The sequence below is a fragment of the Schistocerca nitens genome, chromosome 3 (assembly GCF_023898315.1).
Source record: "Schistocerca nitens isolate TAMUIC-IGC-003100 chromosome 3, iqSchNite1.1, whole genome shotgun sequence".
In the NCBI taxonomy this organism is placed as follows: Eukaryota; Metazoa; Arthropoda; class Insecta; order Orthoptera; family Acrididae; genus Schistocerca; species Schistocerca nitens.
The window spans coordinates 128,152,512-128,174,887 of record NC_064616.1 but is presented as its reverse complement, the minus strand read 5'-3'; the positions used below and the strand labels follow the sequence as shown (position 1 = coordinate 128,174,887).

Sequence of the window (22,376 nt, the reverse complement as noted above, 5' to 3'; positions counted from 1 at the left end):
CGCGCGGGCCGCACGGGCCCAGCGTAGCCTCAGCCGACGCCGCCCTGGGTGGAGCTTCCCGTCATTGTTCCAGCCCTCTGGCAAGTCCCGCTGCTACTGCACTCCGCACCCCCGCCGCCAGCGAGCCGTGCAGCAGCGAGAACTCACTGCTTTTGTGATTGTGCCGCAGCTCAAGTGCGCGAAAAAATTGTGTGTTACGAATTTAAGCGAAGGTTAAGGGTGCAATTCCGAACTGCATTTCAACAATTGGCTAGTCTGTGTCATTGTTGACTCGGTGGTAGTGACGAGCTCAGCGTTAGAGCCCGAGTCTCTCTCTCTCTCTCTCTCTCTCTCCCTCTCTGTCTGTGTGTGTGTGTGTGTGTGTGCGCGCGCGCGCGCGTTTGTGTGTGTGTGTGTGTGAGAGAGAGAGAGAGAGAGAGAGAGAGAGAGAAGGGGAGGGTTAGAAGGCGAGGAGGAAGTGATATTTTAAGCCCGGAGAACATTTTCTACTAAACAGGATGGGTAAGAGATTTCATTACCGCGTTACGCTTCGTGATGGACTGCAGGGATAAAATATGCTACGACTAAGTCTTGTCAGTTGTAAAACGGATCGAAAGAATTTCTCTCATCGCCAACTGCCACGATCGAAGTGATGGAATGTTTCGCGTCTCTGTCAGAACTGACGGTGCTTAGTAACTTATTCAGAAAAGGGACACTATTCTTTACAGATGGTTAGCGGTCACTAGTATTTAACCAATTAGCACCACGCATTAAACGCTGAAAAAGCGTTTCCGGTCTAGGACAATGCTGAGCGCGCGATTTTCGTAGCCGCTTCTCACAGGCAAGTCACGCTAATCCGCGATTGCTGTCCCTCGCCTCTCGTTAATTCACCCCCTTTGTTCGTTGGCTGGGTTACTTCGTTAGTTCGGTTATCCGCGGTGCAGGGTGTGCTGTTCGTAAGAGGCTCGGCCGGACTGGAGGGGAGAGAAGCTCGCAGGCGGTGAAAGGCCCCGTTGTGCGCGCCGCCGCCTCAGGGAAGAACCGTAGCCTTATCGGGAGGAACTGAGGACGTCCGCGACACTAATGCGCTACGAGCTTCTCTGATAACGGCTCGCGCCACGGCCAACGTGATTTCTGTATTCGTAACATTGTGAACAGGCGCTCCTCATTTGGCAGTGCTGGCGGCAGCGGGCGCCTGTGTCTTCTGCCGGCTCACACACTGGCGCTCACACCCTGTCTAGATTGCTGGTCATTCCAGAGCGCGAATATCAACTGACTGCTCACTGAAATTACAATCTCTGCGCAATACTTCGACGTGTAATATATTTTATGCTCGTTAACGTTTCGTGGTAAGTGATCCAACACTTTGCAACTGCTGTTCGATTCGGGAAAAGACCGTGTACATTGAATTGACAAATGACTCCACTATTTTGCACTTGTGTGTCTTCTAGTAGATAGATAAGTTTCAAACACCCATAATGTCGTCAGTAGAACGTGGAGGCTCTGAAGAAAGGCAAGATCCATTTTGGGTTGCAATTGCCGTTTGGGAAAGGGCAAAGTAGGGCACATTTTGTAGAAAGCAAACACGGATGTAGGCTACGGCATAACGCGGAAAGAAGAACTGCGTACCTGTCGATGAGGGCAACAATATGCCGTATGGTGCTTCAGAAGGGCAGATCGAGCTGCTTGTCTACTCGTGGAAAGGAAGGAATGTCAGCTTTTCAATATGGACAACATTGTGGATAGTAGAGACGGACCACAGACTCAGCTGAACAAGGATAAGACCGTTCGTGACGTTGTTTAACGAACAGTTTCTATGTTTTCCGAAAGTTATTTCCGAAAATCACGAAAAAATTTAAATCAGGATGTCCGAGCGCAGATTTGAAACCCTCTCCCCTTAAACTGTGCGCTGCGTCTCTGGGTAGTCTACCCACAACAGATTAAATGAATAACACTATGTATCAGTTTTTATCCGTGTACGAAATATGAAAATGTAAAACAAGCAACACTCTGGGCATATTGAATCGTCAGTTACTTCCAGAATTGACTTGGTGGAGCTAGACTGACGTTATTATCATAATATTCTGAAAGATGTCACAAAAAGAGAGAGAACTACTATGTTTCATTTTTGGAGCTATAATTTGGACCGATTGAGGTAGTGCGGTTGGAGATACAGATACCCAGACGTATTGAGTCGGTTTGACTATTTGTTGCTTGCATCGTTTAAGGATAATGTTTGCACTCTTCAAACTAGCCCCCCTAATAGCTTCATGTTAAACCACACAAAAACAAGGAAAAAACCTACCTCGGCATCATAAAGAAATAATGGACATCATAACGCTCCACCGTCATATGCATGCCATCCCATATAACATGGATCCCCCCCCGCCGCTCCCCCCCCCTCCCCTGATGTTTCATAAACTGTTCAAGCAAACGAAATAAGATGTTTGCTATGAGAGACTACGCAAAGGTGTGCGTGTTTTGCTGTGTAATTATCATCCGTGACCCCTTTGCATATTGAGACATGGCAAATTATTTTTAATGAACTATGCATTCCTTTTGTGGTATTGGAAAAATCGTGAAAATGGGAGTAGACTGATATGTCATGTGTCAGTGTTTGGTGAGAATGTTCTTACAAACGTAAGTAGTACATGTGTTGCTTAAATGCGCCGGAACAATGTAGTTTGATGGCCACTGTCACGAAAACGTACTATAGCTGCGTGTGCCGGTGGACTTAATTCTCACATAGAATATCATCTCGTCTGGTTCAACGAAAATATTCGAAGTGAACATCGTTATTATACTGTATTCGTTTCAGGAACTGTAAAGTTATTTTGATGACGTACATCGTAGCACTTAAAAATATTTTACTTCACTGTCTTTTAAACAGACGAGTACGAAACAGATAGAAAAATACTCTCCTTTTAACGTACTATCTAGCCTTACGTGTACAGAATAATGGCGTTTGTGGGAAGGGAAATGAAGTCCGTTGAGAAAATCCCATGCCAGACGCTAGTTTGACCTATAGGCCGCTACTGGATTATTTCTACAGCGGTTGGTGATATTATCAGCTACAACAGATAACTGACTTTAACGGAATTCAGAAACGTGCTGCTAGAATCGCAATAGTAAGTATAGCCCATGCAGGACTCTAACGAAGAAACTCAAGGAACTTATATGGGAATTTGGGATGAAGGTGATTTTGTTGTCACGGATCTGTGTTGGGTAAATTTAGAGAATCGGCAGTAGAAATAATATATGTAACAATTCTTTTTCCTCAGTCTCGCCTAGCGATCACGAGAGTAAGATAAGAGAGAACAGTGCACGTACGAAGTAATTTTACACTCGCCACATACGCGATTGGAACAGAACGCATAGTGGCTAATACTGGTATCGTGTTCTCTCCACTACGCCCTTTACAGTGAATTTTGAATTACCGCACGTATGTAGTTTTAGGTACGAGAGACGTTCTGTATAACAATCCTTTTGATTCTGTCTATAACCGACAGACACTAGAACTGGATAGATCACTGTAATGACTTTAGTTATTGTTTGCCCTTACACATTTTCAGGACCCTCATCCACCTCGTGTACCAGATTTCCTTCAGGCACACTTAGGATTTTTATAACTGTTTCTGTACGAGTTACTTCGATAGTAGCGAGCGTCTTAATTCGACGCGGAGGCGCTAGGCGTGTGTACGGGATGAGAGGCGTTGTCGGGGGTTCCAGAGTGCAGGCACAGCGGCCGCCGGAAGCGTGTCCGGCGCGCGTGCGTCACCGCGCGCTCCTCTTACGCCGCTCCGGCTCGTTTTCTGCTACCTGCCACGGCCACTAACCCGTTTCGCTACAAACACCTCTATACATGGCTGATTTTCTTAAGAGTGACTCGACCTGCTGGCGCAGTGCTTATGACACTTGGCTTGTATTCAGGAAAGCATCGTTTCACGTCTCCGTCAGCCCATCCAGATTTACGTTTTCACGATTTTCCTAAATCGTATAGGAAACGTGCCCATACTTCCCGAGTCCGAGCTTGTGCTCAGCTTCGAAGGACCTCGTCGACAACCGGACGTTAAATCCTAGTATTCAATTTTTTTAGAATGTTCACGTTCGAAGAGATTACCTAAGGAAAATGGTTAGAAATAGTGGCCGATGTCTCTCGAGAGGGAGCGCTAGCACTGTGATGGTGACGTGTTTAAGGAAGTAGTCTGTTCTGCACCGGAAATGACTCGGGGAAGCAGCGCAAAAGCTAAATGAGAATTCGAATGCATGTCTTCCAGAATATGAATCCAGCGTTTGTTACAGCATCGTACAGATATTAACAAATCCTCCCCCCAGAAATACAGGGTGTCCGGGATAGAAGTTAAACATTTGTTTGTATTTCAATACCTATTAAGATTTATAACTGTATTTGTCCAACATTGTACACGGGCGCACAAACATTTTTGTGCGTGGTGGTACAATTCAATATGGGCACCGTTTGTAGCTCGACACGTTATTTAAATGGTACTCCACTTCTCGCCATATGTTCGTAAGCGTGACAGGCGTTATGACCTCTACTGCGGCGTAGATCCGCTGTCTCAAATCTACCAGTTCTCGAACGGTTGTTCTGTAAACAATGTTCTGGATAAACCCCCGTGCACTGAAATCCGGCAGCGTCAGATCGGGCGACCGAGAGGACCAGACCTTCCGATCCGACGCTCAGGTAACGTCTCGTGGAGAAATGTGATAATATCCCCTATCCCCGTGACTGTGTGGTGGGGGCCCGTCCCGGTGGAGAATGATGTCGGGAGCCATCTCTGGAACATCGTAGTTCACCAACATGTCGAAATAGGTGTGCCCTGTCACTGTAGAATCCGTGAAAATATGGACCAATCCCACCATCTTTATGTAGTCTCAACCACACATTAACATTTGGTGTGCCCTTTTCGTACTCAGTCACTTCTCCTGGAGTCTCACGTCCCCATATTCGACAGTTATGTCGGTTAACTTTGCCACAGATGTCGAAGGTAGATTCATCACTGAACAGCACTGCATTGAGATAGTCGGTGTTTTCGTCTATACGATGCAACGTTTCAACAACAAACTCACATCGTCTGTGGTGTTCCTCAGGCTTAATGTGATGCAAAATTTGGAGTCTGTAAGCATGCAACGTTTCAACAACAAACTCACATCGTCTGTGGTGTTCCTCAGCTTAATGTGATGCAACATTTGGAGTCTGTAAGCACACACCGTCGAACGGGGAACGCCTAGTTCCCGACTAGCTTATCTAATGGATTTACGTGGGCTTCTATGGAATGCTTCTCTCACACATTCCACGGTCACCTCAGTCACGTGTGTTTTAGAGTGTTTTGCAGCGTTTGAAATCAGACTTCTCGTTTCTGGAAGAGTTTTGTCCCTCTGATAAATTGATTCACGTGCGAGAGGATCCACGTTCTATTCTCTTCTTGCATACGGATGAACACGTGTTACAGATTTTAACTCTGCTAACGGTGGCATAAACACCTGTCCTTGTGGCGTCCACATGTTGACTGTCAAGAGTATGTATGTCTGCTGCACAGCAATCACTTGTGCGCGTGCGTCATACGACTCAGCCCTCTTAATGAAATATTGAGGAGCACATCTTGGAGAGTGTTCAAATGGTTCAAATGGCTCTGAGCACTATGGGACTGAACAGCTGTGGTCATAAGTCCCCTAGAACTTAGAACTACTTAAACCTAACTAACCTAAGGACATCACACACATCCATGCCCGAGGCAGGATTCGAACCTGCGACCGTAGCAGTCGCGCGGTTCCTGACTGAGCGCCTAGAACCGCTAGATCACCGCGGCCGGCTCTTGGAGAGTGTATCGATCCACTGCATGGTTAGCTAACAACATAAAATTTTGAGTTCTTTCGTTATAAGCGTTTGTGTATACCTCTAGCGCGGACACTCTGTATATCGTCTTCGAGCCATTCGTTTTTTGGGGTGCATTTAATTTATTTCACACGTATCTCTTGTGTTGGGGTAAGCCACTGTGTTCCACTTGTTCCGCCTCCCACTGCTGCTTTACCGTAGGAGACCCTCTGGTAGCTGTTGCTGGGCATCTTCATATTTTCAAGGCATATTGGTTGACGTAGTAGGTTTCGGGCTTGCAGTTGCAGAAATGTAATAGATCTCTGATAGTAGTTTTCGGAAACCATAGGCAGACACATCAGTGACAATGGAAGTTGGAATAAGACCTGGAGAGAGTCTGATGGCTAAGGCGACTGCTAGCGAAAGGCAGGAAATCGGTGTTCCAGTCGCGTTCTGGCACAGAGCTTCACTTATCACCAAAGGCACATTATTACGCATCAACAGCGCGGTATTAAACTAAATGCAAGAGTAGTTAATTGTATGAGCGCTGTCGTGAACCGAGTGTTACTTCGTGTTGAAAGTCTGCAACTGTGTAATAGAGATTGGAAATAAAATAATAAATGCACTAATAGCTACTTGGTGCAGAAATACATTTCTCGCAAGATCTGAAATTACTTACAAAATTAATACTACTGTAGTCACGTCATATGGGCTTCGACTTTCGTTACTAGTATTCCTTGCTATCACTGCTATGCTCTAATAAACTATTAGCCATATGCTGTATCATCTACAATAGCCTATGGAAAATTCTCAAGTATTTATCAACCCGAAGGTGGGTTCGAACAAGACAGTCTTGTGTTAGGTTCTGCCTTTCTCCAAATTGGTAACTGGATCTTCTGTTTGTTATATATGTAGATACAGTTTAACATCGTATCCGAACCACGGTGCAACATTACTGTGTTCCAAAGAAGCAAAGCTTTTCGAAAGAGAAAAGTCAAGTACGAGGAAACTCTTGAAACGGGCGGGCAGTCAACTTTATACTCGTAGCTTGTCTTTTCTCTTTAGCCATCAAGTCTTCCATATTATTAACGAAGTACTTAAAAATTTAAGACATTGTCCGACAACCACAAGAAAGTATTTTATTGGATGATTTATCCAGTTCGTTATAAAATTATGCGTCGCCTCAAACAGACCATCTAATAATGGAATTGGTGGCTGGAATGAGTTGTTGTTTACGACTGGGATGGCAGCCACGGCGCTGTGTGAAGCTGCGCTCTCACCCCGCACTCTGCGGACGGGACGTGAAACTTTAATCTTCACTCCCTCCTTTCTCATGGCAGTTAAGTCGTAGTACGCGCCATATTTTAACTACCATAATCTCGGTCTCCGACGGCAGCTTCCATCTGATGACAGCTCTTAGAACAGTCGTTTAAAAAGCATTACGCGTGTCGTCGTGGTGATTTTCGCATAACGCTGTTCGTGCTAACCCGTCTCTTCCAGGAACTTACATGTTCATTCCATAGCGTCTGTAAGGAAAGCCGATTTTTAAATTGTGCATGCCGTTTTGTAGCAGAAAAAGTGAGTTTTTTCGTGTCTAACAACAGTCGGTAACCTTGTCCCTTGGTAACACGAATGGAAATATAGCTCCATCCTCTTTGTCACTTTCGCTTACTTTGTATCCCAGAGGCACCGTGACACACACACACACACACACACACACACACACACATAATTAGCTTTTGGGACCTTCGAAATACGACACCTGCTGCAATAGTGACGGTTAAGAAGTATTAGGGCTTATGGGTGAGGCAGCTAAGACAAGCCACCCGAGATATATGTAAATACATCGAGCAAGCAACGTGGCGGTCTGACTAAAGGCCTGAAAATTTTCCTTTGCCATCTTCCCGCAGATACTTGAGTCTACCAAAATATGTGGCGGACATCTCCGTCCTATTTCTCTTGAAACACAAGTGATTCAAACTTCCGCATCTGTTCTTGAAACCATACAAGCAGTTGCTTTTCCTGTTACCTGTCCTTCAATATATATGGGGTAGTCAAATGAAAATCTAACATCCGCCACAATGGGACCGCGGAAAGGTTTCATTCAAAAGTAATCACCACACGCGTTAAGACACATATCCTACAGGGAGAGGAGATGATCAATTCCCGTTTCGTAGAATACGATCGGCTGCTGACGGATCCACAACCGCACAGAATATACCAATGACCATTCGTAATTCATGATTCAGTTTGCTTCATCATATTACTCATCTATTTCTTACGTATTTGTGCTCGGACCGTGATTACGCGGCGTTATATTGCTCAAAAATCCTTCTAAAGCAGCGTAAAGTGGAGTGATATTCTGAAATCGTTTAACCCAATGTCATTAGCTACATCTATCACGGGAAAAATGAAAGTACCGCTAGTGAGGGCTAGACCCGGTTTCCTTTGTCTCATCGATTGTTTAACGTAATGTTAACAAATCGTACACGGCCTGACAAAAGAAGTTGACCATTGATCGTAAGACATGGTCGGTTGTCACTGTAACTTCGCACACGTGCACACCACCGGCAGCTATGTAAATGAGTAGAGCTGCAATTCTAGTGTTTAGTGATGTTACCAGGCCTGGTACGGTATACGATAGGTAAGAACAGCGTCAGATGTTGAGTGAGCTTTGTGAAGCACACAGAGATACCGTATACTCGGGTGAGACAGCTTTGGCAGCGCCTCATAGAATTTAAAGTGGCTGCGGGGCTCCATTTGGGCGGATGGTCGAATCGTGCAGTATACAGATTTGTGGGACACAGTTACATTACCAGTGTAATCAGCCAACTACTTTGAATTGTAAATTCCTCAGTTTCTGACAATTCTCGTGTTAAATTAAGCGAAATCAATCAATAAAGGATACTGAATGCAACCTGTAGCTATCCTACGAACTTAATTTCAACAGTCGCTGTTTTCCCTGCAGACAGTGCTCGCTCTCGCTAAACCCCGAGGGAGGTTGGCCGTATTGTGCACCGAGCACATCTTAAAGCTCTTCACGTATGTGCTTGCCATCCGAGAGCGAGTAAATAATTCCCTGCAATATTCTGTGGCATCCCGCACCACTGGGCGGAGATTGGCGGCATCCTCACTAGGGAACTGCCATCCCGTGCGTCATCTGCTACTAACACCACAGCACAAACGGTTCTGTTTGGAGTTGTAGCGTGACTGGTATGCACGAAGTGCTGACGAATGGCGTCGCACTGTGATCAGCGACGAATCGCGGTTGTGCACTATCCCTACGAGCATGGCGACGACCTGGGGGAGGTCTCATTAATCCAATGTTTTGGAGAGGCACAGCGATGTTACGTCGTGGTGTGGGGGGGGACATCGGGTATGAGACCAGGTCACGGCTGCTAGGGATTGAGGGAGCTCTGAAGGCACAAACGTACGCCAGGAACTCCCTGTGTCACCTCACATGCTGTAGTGCTCGTCAACACATGTCACATGTCTCTGTTATGTTGAGGTGCTCCTGTGGACAACAAGATCCTCAGATCTGTGCCCGAAAGCACACGTGTCGGATGCCGACTCCGTCCCAGTGGCAGTATCCAGGATATCGAGAACCGGTTGTGGGTCAGCTTGCGTCAGTAGACGATATGACAGTTTCGTGACACCTTTCCCAACCGAATCAGTTCTTGCACACAGGCCAGAGTGGAACCGTGGTCGTACTGATAAAGGGGCTCATACTACGTATAATTCTTTGTACACTGAACTCGATTTTGTAATCACTGAAATAATATCGCATACCCTCTCGACCCGTGAAGTTTAACTTTGGCCCCCCCCCCCCCCCCCGTCTCCCTCGCCGTTTTGGGTGACGTTGATGATGTTTTGGTTTTGGGGCGCTCAACTGCGCGGTCATCAGCGCCCGTACAAAGTCCGAATTTTTACACAGTCCGATTTTTTGCACAGTCCAATCTAGCCATCATCAGGAATGATGATGATGATGATGATGATGACAACACAAACACCCAGTCCCCTCCTTTTCGACTGCTTCACTTTTTTTGTCAGGCCGTGTATTTTGTTTCTCGCTTCTTTATCCTCCACAGAGTCCAGCACGATTTCGATATTACAGTTTCTTCTTTTTCCGTATATCATTTTTAGAGAGCATCGTGTCTGTAAAATTTTCGAATTTAATATTCATCGTAAATGGCTTCTTGCAACTTGTGGCCAAACACCGTTATGGCTATTTCCATCATCTTTCTTCGGACATTTGTAACAAGATGCCACTGTCATCGCTATCATCATAATAACATTCGAGATGCGTCACTATTCTTTTAAACGTTTATCATATTTTTTGCTTCATTAAAGTCACTAAGCACAAGCGACCTACTAATCTTCTTCACCTGTACCAACAGGTTACCTGTTACCTGTTTTATGTTTCGCCCACAGATTCTTTTTATTTCACTAGACAAACAACCTCCACTCGCCCCGAAACAGCCGAAACTGCTGCCTCGCGTAGGGAAGCGAGTATTGGGGCCGCTACTGGGCAAGTTCTCTAGTACACGCTAGCAGAATTTCGCACACTGTCCATTTATATCTACATAAGCCGTGAAACTCGTCACGTAACTTCGGTAGACGTTTATTGGGTCGACTCCAATTACCTTCTTTGTAAAATATCTTGAACAAAGAAAGTTAGGTGCATAGTACGTAAAGCGCCTCCCACTTCGTTTATACTGTATAAACTACAGACATCGTTTTATTTTGGCGCTCTGAGTATTTGTGACGCTGTTTTGCGTAACAGACAGTCCGTTCGGTGTTTGCCGCGATTGTATATGCTGCCTTCAGAGACGCTTGTGTACCGAACTTGTCAGTTTTCTCCGCTGTGGCAAAAACATTGCGATTAAACAAGGAATTTGCTTCGATGCAAATTCATTACACTACGAAGAGCGCTGGCAAAGTACTTAATTTTCGATCCATTTGATACCGCACTCAGTAATCAGCATATCAATGTAGTATTTGTTGGCTCCCTTTAGCAAAACAGTGCTTTTTTGTCTTTACCAAAATAAGTTTGGTGAAAGTTTTGCCATCATCACGGTGCTTCTATTTCCGAAATGTAGAATTTGCATCTAAATCTACATCTATACTTGCGATGTATCGTACCGCCGTCACTTCCCCTTTCCTATTACTGTCACGAATGGTTCACGGGAAGAATTATTGTTGGTAAACCTCAGTGTACGCTCAAATCTCTTCAGTATTATATTCAAGGTATTTTTTTAAGATACGTTGGAGAATGCAATGTATTTTTATTGAAAAATGTATTTTTACCTCCATTAGTGTTATGGCCAGATGGAACTACAGTTGTCCGGCCATATCTGTGGATGCATTGACTCCTCGGTGAGGTGGCACATAGGAATAGAACACAAGAGATATTAGTTCACTTTAATACATAAATGAAAAAAAAACGATTTACTTGACACAGTTTTTGCCACAGCAGTTCTCGATAACGTACAACTGTCAGTGACTATTAAAGCATCACTTTATGCACTAAGTAATAAGCTGTTCTCTTGAAGAGCGATGTCGGACATTGACAACAGTACAAGCTGATCTGAAACTTTAACAACTCGGTGGTCCTACTCTACAATGCTGACTCCAGACGAGGTGACGAACTGGGGCAGAATGCTTCCGTACCTGGCTGTATATTGACCACCTATGTGAGCGTGCTGCTGTGCTGAGAGGCGAGGCCTGTTGTCTAGGAGCATCTCCCACACGTCGCTGCGAATTGCTGTGAAACGTTGGTGACGTCTGTGGTATCGATTTGTGTTGCCTACTTTGATGTGGCACCGTCATCTCTGGACGATACCACAGTTAGGTTCTAAATTCACACTCGTTCTCGTGTCGTAGATTACACGTTTTATATACAAATATAGGATCTCTATCATTTGGGAATCCAAAAGCTATGACAGTTGATGAAAGAAAGGTATGTGATTTGTTGGCAGTACGTTACTATGTAGCAGGGCTGAACAGACTTGCTAGTACCACAGGCTCTAAACCCTTCACTCTAAGTAAGGGGCCCAAAAAGAAAGAAAGGCTCGCATCATTTGTTCCACAAAATTCATTTTATATAACAAATATAATTGCAACAATTTATCTTTACAGAAACATTATTTATACAGTTTAATTTGAAACATGATACACCACTGATTTCACAATAGCTTTGTTGTTTGGCTCAATGTTTCTAATAGTGGAGTGCAAAATTGGCTCTAAACTGTCATCGTCAAGCAATTCCTATTTTTTGATTTTTTGTTCGTCGTTTTGGAAAGAGTTTGTCCACTAAAATAAGTTGACCCAAAGACGCTGTTGTAAAAAGAGAGAGAAAAGAATGCAAGAGCAGCCAGCGTGGGGCGGGACACAAGCAGATTAGTGGTGGGCCGTGGTCTCTGCATCGCTGCTATGCAGGCTGTTTCAAAACTCGATGGCAGAACTTCAGGAATGGATTCGTCGTATAACAAGCAGGAAAAAAAAAGCTGTGTCGACATGGGTCCGCAAATGCATCGTTACAGATTTATTCGACCTTCAGTCCCCGTAAACTGCACTGTGCGTCTGTAACGCCAGCTGGTGTACTCTGGTAACGTATCGGAGGAAATGTTCGAAATGATCTCCTCCTCCCTGAATACAGGCCTTTGTTCGTCGCCTCACTGAATTCCGCACACGGTCAGAAATGCCTGTTGTTGTTCGCACTGTCTGAAGGGCTGCCACAGTGCGCGCATGGAGAGTAGGTTCATCCGCAACAGCAGTCGAATACAAGAGACTTTACGTGTCCCCACTGGTGAAAGTCCAGGGAGTTTAAATCGGACGAAAGGAATGGTCAAGCAACTGATCCACCTCTACCTATCTAGCGCTCAGGAAAACGTGCATTCAGGTTCCTCCGGGCAGGCAGACTGAAATGTGCTGGAGCACCATCCTGCATGAAAATGCAAACGGCGTGTCTTGTAAGTAGTCGGGCAATGCAGTACGCAAGAAATCTGTGTAGTTCTGTACAGTAAGTCTCGTTGGAAGGGAGTAGGGTCCCAAAAAGCAATCGCCAGTAACGACTGGCCAGGCAATAATGGAGAACCTCTGTTGGTGAGACAATTGTATTGTTGCATGGAGATTTGCCTCCTCCCGCATGCCCCGATTACGCAAATTCTAGATTCCGTCCCTTATGAATGTCAGTTCATCTGTAAATAAAACGACAGTTGCAGAGATGGGCGTCATAACACAATGCACCAGGAGCCACTGGCAAAACATTACGCTCGGAGGATAATCCGCAGGAGACGAGGCCTGTAGACGCTGCAGATATTATGAATACAGCACGTTTTCACCTGAACGACTCCATGCGGCGCATTCCTCTGCAAGGCTAATCGCCTTTTTCTGGTTCTAGGAGTTCCATCCTTCCTCATCCTCTGGTGTTGTACTTCATGGCTGTTGAAAATGGCTCTGAGCACTATGGGACTTAACATCTGAGGTCATCGGTCCCCTAGAACTTAGAACTACTTAAACCTAACTAACCTAAGGACATCACACACATCCATGCCCGAGGCAGGATTCGAACCTGCGGCCGTAGCGGTCACGCGGTTCCAGACTGAAGCGCCTAGAACCGCACGGCCACACCGGCCTTCATGGATGTCCCCGCTCCCTGGTGGACGTGTGAAGCTCCAGTATTCACAGAAACGGCGATGAATTCCTTTAAATGTCTTTCGGTCTGGTAATCTGCGCAATGGGTAACGTTTCTCGTACAAGCGCCGTGCCTCCAGTGTATTGCCATCCACCAAACCGTACATGTAGTACACGGTCGCAAGCTTTTGGTTGGTGTACGTCTCCAGTTTGTAAATCACAGGTACAGGCAATTACAAACGACCGCATACACACCTTTGTTAATGGCTACTGATGTAACAATTGTAACCTGAATCGTCTGTTTTCCGCTGTCAAAGAGCACTTGCCACCTTGCACTGCGTAACAGTAACATTCTCGAATAACTCGGTAACTATGTTTTTCCGGACCCGTGTTGACATAGCCTATTTTTCCTTTTTTTTAATATGAGGAATCCATTGCCGAAGTTTTACCATGGATTTTTGAAACACCCTGTTTAGCGACCATTCATATTTATTTTCCCTATTTTTAGAAATTAGAATCTATTGGCGGTAACAAATATTCAACCAAGAACAAATAATAGTAGTTTGATCACTTCTGATCTACATCTCGTACACTTTTTTCATCCATGTGCGATACAGGCTATAAGTGTACACTGAACGTGCCACTTCTGCAGCGCACGAGATGAAGCCGTGTATGTGCTGCAACACGTAAGGGAGCCGTAACGGTTCGGCCTGAGAAATGAGCAGGTCCTCCCGCAGAAGACCATTTCCCAGACGGCGTGGGCCGAGGGCCGGCTTTTATGCATTGCGCAAGTGGATGGCGTGGCGCCGCTCTCCGTATAAGAGCGCTGCACGGGCTGCACCCTTCCCGTTTCCCGTTTCCTGCTTTTCTGTGGACTCGCTGCTGCAACTGCTCGCAACATCCCTACCAACTTAGCGATAATGGTGACAACTTAGAGCAAACGCTCATTCGGGACGACGACGGTTCAATTCCGCGTCCGGCCACCCTGATTCAGGTTTTCCGTGATTTCCCTAAATCGCTCCAGGCAAATGCCGGGATGGTTCCTGTCAAAGGGCACGGCCGACGTCCTTCCCCGTCCCTCCCTAATCCGACGAGACCGATGACTTCGCTGTCTGGTCTCCTTCCCCAAACAACCCCAACCCAATTCCGTTTCGATGCTTGGCTTCGGAATTCTGTCTGCTAGATCTATGGTACCGTGAGTCATGCTCGTATTATAGAATTACAGCGCTATGCGACACACTAAAGAGCGCCACATTGTGACTGCTTTGGCACTTCATATTGAGAAACACAACAGGCACAAAATTAAAACACGAAGGTTGACAACAAAATTTAATCGAATTTTAGATGCAAGTAATACTGAAATCGCATCCCGCTACAGGAAAAAAACCTCAGACTGCAATGGACGAAAACTAAGTAAATGAATTTTGAAACGGTTTATCTAAATAGGAAATAGTACAACGTCAAACAAAAGCTGGATGTCACAGACAATTTATGCCGTGTTTAGTTGGTTGGTTGATTTGGGGGAGGTCATCGGTTCTATGGGATTAGGAAAGGAAGTCGGCCGTGCCCTTTCAAAGGAACCATCCCGGCATTTGCCTGAGGCGATTTAGGAAAATCACGGAAAACCTAAATCAGGATTGCCGCGCGCGGGTTCGTACCGTCGTCCTCCCGAATGCGAGTCCAGTGTGCTAACCACTGCGACACGTCGCTCGGTATGCCGTGTCTGGTTGTGAATTGCTAAAATATACAGTCATAAGGAAAAAAAACAGCACGGTCCATTACAGCGTACGATCGTACAGAAACATAAACTGTGTAAAGCTTTTTCTGCGACCACTGTTTCTCAAACGGAAGCAAATCTCACGGCTTATATTCGGCGTTTATAATAAAGTGATCACTCAATGTGTTGTTTGTAATGATAAAAGAAACGAGGTGGGCTTAGAACGGGTGAGTGTGACGGTTAACTTTGAGGCATTTCCTTTGCAAACAGGCGATGAGATGGGCGGCAGACGCGTTTGGCAGTCGCTGGTGCGCCGCCGGAAGACCGCCAGCACCTCCTCGCACTGTGAGTCTCTCCCCTTATCTCGTAACGTATCTAACTTTCTGTCTCTCAACCAACTTCCTAATCGTGAATTGATCTGTAAATGTGACATCTTATTCGATTGTGGGAATGTGATGCTCCTTTAACTATTCACACTTACACTAATGAGTAACTGCACCTTTAAGTTTAAATATTGGGATTTTCAGGGGTAGTACTAAATATTTCCGTCGCTTATACGCAGAGCAACTTCGTAAGGATAAATGAAAAGCACAATATTGTCTATTTTCTGCAGTATTATTTATTTTGTTAACCAGCTCTCGGCTTACAGGACCATCATCAGATTCTGTGCTTTTCATTTATTATTATTTGAGGAAGCGTTGATACTGACAGCTATGAATTAAATTCGAGCGCTATTCTTAAAGTAAGGAACGATCGGTCGCGAAATGGAAACCACAGTGAAAATCTGATGAAGTTTTGCACTGGTGTGTTGGGTAGTGTCTCTAGTATGCCCGTCGATTGCGTTACGTGGTTCTTTTTAGGTCTGAGCACACAGGGAGCACATAAAGATACCTAGAACAGTAGTGTCTCCCGCCAAGTACGAGGGCTTGCAGCCAACATTACATAACTGTCGTGCTGTTTCTTCTTCAAGACAATTCTCAACTGCATTCTGCAGGGCCAATGAAGATACTCCTGCATCGTTTTCAATTGGAAATGTTTGATTACCCACAAATACAGCTCGTAATTGTCTCCCTATGAGTTTCATCTATGCTCACATGAACCGCTGCCGATGAAGACAACATTTTGGCACAGACAACGAGCTGTAGGCCAGCGCAGAGAATTGGCGGAAAGCACTGGCGGCTGCCTTCTATAATGAGGGAATTAGAAAGTTGGTACAACGCTACGACAAACGTCCAAGTCGGATCGGCGACTATGGAGATAAGAAGCTGGAAGTTGTAGCTAACTGTTGCAAATAAACAGTTTTGATTTTCACTGTGGTTTCCATTTCGCGACCTATCGTTCCTTACTTCCCGAATAGCCCTCGTAGTTTGTGCAGATGTGAAGATACAGTTGTGTGAAAACTAGTAAATTTCATGAATGTCCGAAAGAACTTCCACCATTCATATAGTCGATTCACCTCGATGGGCAATGAATCCACACCCTTCAGTGTGGATGCACATTCACGTCCGAGCTCCAACGAGACTCTTAAATTAACGAGCGTGTAGGACATGGATAAGTGGAGCTAGGCTGGAGCCTGAGTCGGCTGGGAAGCGTGCCGAGGTAGTCTGCGCACTTTGCAATAAACACTGTTCTGTGTGGAGCAGTGGTTAACGCAGCTGCTTAGTAAACAGAAGATCGGGTTCGGGTGCTGGTCCAGCACGCTCTTTCGCTCGTCGCCACTGATTCTGCATAAAGTCCCTATGTAGCCGGTATAAGTAAGTCCCTCTCCTCCCTTTCCTTTCTCCCCCCCACGCCTTCAATTTACCTATTAAAAATGGTAGAGAATATAAAATAATTCTTTGAAACATTTGGTTAATGCAAAGATTGGCTAATAACATACATACGTTTAAATACGTCACCGCCGACTTCAACAAACTTTTCACCTTCCTGCTAACATTGCGCGTGGTTCTTCTGACATCTTAGTGTACTTTTATGAGGGTATCTCTTTTCATAACGCGTCTTTTGTGCTGATTTTACTCTACAGACTTTTCTGTCCACACCTCTCACAAACAAAAATCCAGTGAGTCTTTTTCTGGTGAGCTTGGAGGCCAAGGAACACTACCTGTGCAACTGACTTATCTTTGAAGGAGTGGTTCACCGAAATATGTTATATATTAGAGAAATTGTGGGAAGTTGCACTACTGATGGTCAAACTGTTCACGTAAAATCCTATGTGAAACACCGACGCTTTTATAGACCCAAGCTCAGGTCGTAGGGTTACATTCTGTATCCTTAAGACTGGCCATTCCTTTTAGTTCGGTTGCGTATGCACAGGAAACATCTGTACTGGTAGCTGAACCGGACTCCTGAAGTTTGATGAAAGCACGCGTAAACGTTTTCGATGTTGGTGGTCTGCGGGTGGGAAACAGTGTATGTAGTTCGTTGTAGCACCAAGAGTCATTCCATTACGTAATACGAAAAAAAGTTTTTGTGTTGGGCATGTCTAAATGATGTACAGTTTTACTTTAATTATTTGTATTACCAGCGACCTTTAACTTGCAATAGCAGTCTCGACTGAGTAGGACATAGAATTGGGAAATGTAGGTACTTGTTTCGCGAAAAATGTGCGCTTTGGAGGAGTGTACATAAACTTTCAACCGCTATATCTTCACATTGACTGAAAATTGGCCACATGTTTGCATGAACATCGGAATTGCTTTTCATCCACCTCATATAATACTGAAAATGCCTCCTTAAGCAGCTCATATAGTCTCAACACCTATCCATTACCTCGCGCTGTGGGATATGCTTCTTCAGCTAAAGCTTCCCAAAGGCAAACTTAATGGACGTCGTTCTAGTCGAATCTTTAACTTACGTAGTAGCAGCCATTTACACGGCCTTAGCAACGCCGTTAGGTACTTTCTTCTTCCGCTTAGGTGAGTGCTGAAGCGGTCTCCAGGGTCCATTCGTCCCTCTTATTAAGAAATATAAGCATTTCAAACCCTGTAGGGGAGTTGCCAAGAGTTTTGGAACACTGGGGAAGAATCTGTACATCCATCTTTTCACAGAAGGTAGAGGGGTCTCTGCTGCTCAGTATATACACTGTAATCAAAAGTATCCGGACACCTCCAAAAACATACGTTTTTCATATTAGGTGCATTGTGCTGCCTCCAACTGCCAGGTAATTCATATCAGCGGCCTCAGTAGACATTACACATCGTGAGAGAGCGGATTGGGGCGCTCCGCGGAACTCACGGACTTCGAAAGTGGTCAGGTGACTGGGTGTCACTTGCCTCATACGTCTGTACGCGAGAATTCCACACTCCTAAACATCCCTAGGTCTTCTGTTGCCGATGTGATAGTGAAGTGGAAACGCTAAGTGACACGTACAAAAGCGTACAGGCCGACGTCGTCTGTTGACTGACAGAGTCCGCCGACAGTTGAAGGGGGTCGTAATGTGTAATAGGCAGACATCTATCCAGACCATCACACAAGAATTCTAAACTGGATCAAGATCTACTATGATAGGCGGGAAGTGGGAAAACTTGGATTTCATGGTCGAGGGGCTGCTCATAAGCCACACATCACGCCGTTAAATGCCAAAACGACGCCTCGCTTTGTGTAAGGAGCGTAAACATTGGACGATTAAACAGTGGAAAAACGTTGTGGGGAGTGGCGAATCACGGTACATAATATGGCGATCCGATTGCAGGGTGTGAGTATGGCGAATGCCCAGTGAACGTAATCTGCCAGCGTGTGTAGTGCCAACAGTAAAATTCGGAGGCGGTGGTGTTATTGTGCGGTCGTGTTTTTTATGGAGGGGGCTTGCACCCCTTGTTGTTTTGCATGGCACTATCAAAGCTAAGGCTTACACTGATCTTTTAAGCACTTTCTTGCTTCCCACTGTTGAAGACCAATTCGGGGATGGCGACTGCATCTTTCAACACGATCGAGCACATATTCATAATGAACGGCCTGCGGCGGAGTGGTTACACGACAATAACATCCCTGTAATGGACTGGCCTGCACAGAGTCTTCATCTGAATCCTATAGAACACCTTTGGGATGTTTTGGAACGCCGACTTCGTGCGAGGCCTCACAGACCGACATCGATACCTCTCCTCAGTGTAGCACTCTGTGAAGAATGGGCTGCCATTCCCCAAGAAACCTTCCAGCACATGATTGAACGTATGCCTGCGAGAGTGGAAGCTGTCATCAAGGCTAAGGGTGGAACAACACCATATTGAATTCCAGCATTAGCGATGGAGTGCGCCACGAACTTGTAACTCATTTTCAGCAATGTGTCCGGATACTTTTGATCACACAGTGTAATATCAAATCAAAAACCTTTCAGTTGTCTAAATTTCCATATTGTTATTTTATTGGTCTATCTGTTTTGGCGATATAGTACGCCACCTTCAGGCCCCATGACCGACGTGTAGGAAGATTGCCACCTTTGGTCCAGTCGAAACAGGGGTAGTATTCAAAGACTGTTATCCGTAGATTTCTACGTGAGACAGCGATCTCTTCAAACATCACCTGCTGGTCGGTTAGCGTTGGACAGTAATCATTTACCCAGAGACAGACAACTGTAGTTCACGTCGAGTGTAGCGTAGTCACCACTAAGTTTTGATGTATTTAACATGCTTCGTACATCAAGTGTGAAGTCCGAGACGGTCGCCACCTTCTCAGTTCAACGTTAGCTAAACTTTTTTTTTCGGCTTTGAAAGGGATGGCGGACATAATGTGAGAATGTGTTACGAAATGACGGTTCACCGATACAAAAGAACGTAATGAAGTATGCGTACCGTAAATTCGAATCACCGGGCCAGAAAACAAAAGTAACGGTACAGACTAAAGCTGCAAAAACTAGGTACTGGCTCAGTTCGCCGGAAACAATGACATACGTTAATAATATTTTAAATTTTGTGGAGAATCTTCTGTAAGCTCCAAAAAGGTAATCGAAGGAGTGAGCTGCGCGTAATTTCACTGCTTGATAGTCGTGAAGATCTGAACACTGAGCTACTCCAGTGAGGAAAGTTTAGTTTACGGACCTAATACTCTGTACATGTGTATTGTTGTTAGCTCAACTATCAAGGGTATTGACAACGAAGTGTCTGACTGTTCCACACAGCATATCGTGTTAAGCAGAAATTTGTGTAATTATTACAAATTATTAAGCGATTTCTTGATAGTATATTTGCACAATCTTATCACCATACAAGAAAGGGAAGTTTGCATTCTTCTTACAGACGTTAAAAGAGAGTAAGATTGGTGTTGTAGTATCCCGTCGACGACGAGGTTCTTAGAAATGGCACGCAAGCTCGGAAGAATACGGAAGGAAATCGGCCGTGTCCTTTTCAAAGGAATCATTTCGGCATTTGCCACGGAAAACCTAAACCTGGATAGCCGGACGGTGATTTTAACCTTCATCCTTCCGAATCCATTGTCTTAACACTGCGCCACATCGCTCGGTACCGGCCATAGATTATTCGATACTTGCGGTATATGTAATACGACAGACTTACGGGAGTCCTCACACTCCAGCTGACGCTCTCTGTGGCTGTGGGAACACGCCTTCTCATTTCTGGCTGCATCGCCGGACGCTGTGGACTGCGTACTTTGTCCTCGACAAAACCACAAAGGGAGAATCCGCACACAGACATACGATAGCAGGCTGACTGTGTGCCGAAGACGGGTGCTGTCGACGCGCGAACAAGTCGTCAGCCTTGCTGAAGCTGTTTAAGGTACAGCCGGAATATCGAGTGTCAGTGTGAGCGGAAAATGAATGCCTGTCTTTTCCCCTCCACCTGGAGTTTTAAAGTTACCGGATGTACTGGGAGCGTTCTCTAAGTAATGCAACACATTTTTTTGAAAACTGAGGAATTTGTTGTGGGACATTGTGGAATATTCCCGCTTCAACCCCTGTAGTTTCGTGAAGTTCCGAAAGGTGGCTGCACTGTACGTAGCCTTCAAAATTGCGTCTGTAACGGAGATGCGTTCCGAGCAGAGAGCTATCATTGAGTTTCCTTTTGGCGGAAGCCAGAGCATCGCAGACATTCGTAGGCGCTTGCTGAATACGGAGACCTGGCAGTGAACAAGGCCCCGGTGAGTCGATGGGCGAGGCGTCTGGCTTCATCACGACATGGTCGCGCAAACCTGTTCCATCTCCCGCCACACAGCTGTGACTTTTGCAACGTTCGGACGCTCATTGGAGGTGATCGACGAACCACAATCAAAAACTTCGTTGCTCAACTGGATGTCTCTATTGGTAGTGCTGACCCACTCGTCCACCAGTTGAGGTTCTCAAAGGTGTGTGCCCCCCCTGGGTTCCTCGCCGTCTAACAGAAGACAGTAAAGAGCAATGAAGGACCATCTGTGCGGAATTGGTCGCGCGAACATCGTCACAGGCGACGAAACACTTCGCACCGGAAGCAGAATGGCAGTCCGGGGAGTGGCGCCGCACCCTCAGCAGGTAAAGTCATGGCAACGGTCTTCTAGGGCCCTGGTGTAACGAGAAACACTCAAGTGTGTTCTGCTACGCTCAGGAAGTCGAAGAAACGACTTTAACGTGTTCGTCGCCACAAAAATGCGAACAGCTTCTGCGTGACAACGCAAGGCCTCACACAAGTCTGCGTACCCGAGAGGAGCTCACAAAACTTCATTGGGCTGTTCTTCCTCGTGCAGCCGACAGTCAGTATGTCGCACCTTACGACTTCCAACTTCCAACTATTCGGCCTAATGAAGGGTACGCTTCAGGGGAAGCAGTAGGTGCACGATGGGGAGGTTATTGATGCAGCAAGACGTTGGCTCCGACGTCGACACGTAGAGTGGTACCGTGCGGGCATACAGGCCGTACCAGTGAGGCGGCGTAAGGCCGTCGCATTGAAACGAGATTATGTTCAAAAATAGACTTTTGTAGCCAAAAGAGGGCGGAATAATATGATTTATGTGAATCCTGAATAAAACCAACCTACTTTCAGAATTACTTATTGAAATCCCCTCGTAATACGGCCATGTACGCTCTCCGGGGCTAATTACCGAACGAGGTAGCGCAGTGGTTAAGGCTCTGGACTCTAATTCACGAACAGCATGTAACTCCCCGCGCAGACAGATTGATTTAGGTCTTCTGTGGATTCCCCTAATTGGCTTACGATGAACGGTATATATTCCATCATTGTCCAACACCAGCTTGTCCTCCATCTGTAACGACCTCACCAGTGTGCTCCCTGC

At 45.6% G+C, this 22,376-nt stretch overlaps 1 protein-coding gene across 1 annotated transcript in view; it reads left to right on the top strand.

Moving 5' to 3' along the window:
* Positions 1 to 22,376, top strand: part of LOC126248071 (ras GTPase-activating protein raskol-like) — a 406,601-nt gene continuing 384,225 nt past the window's right edge. Inside the window, exons 1-2 of the mRNA XM_049948722.1 lie at positions 1 to 80; positions 15,435 to 15,509. Coding sequence (XP_049804679.1) covers positions 15,443 to 15,509 — 67 coding nt within the window. The 5' untranslated portion in view covers positions 1 to 80; positions 15,435 to 15,442. The remainder of the gene's footprint in view (positions 81 to 15,434; positions 15,510 to 22,376) is intronic.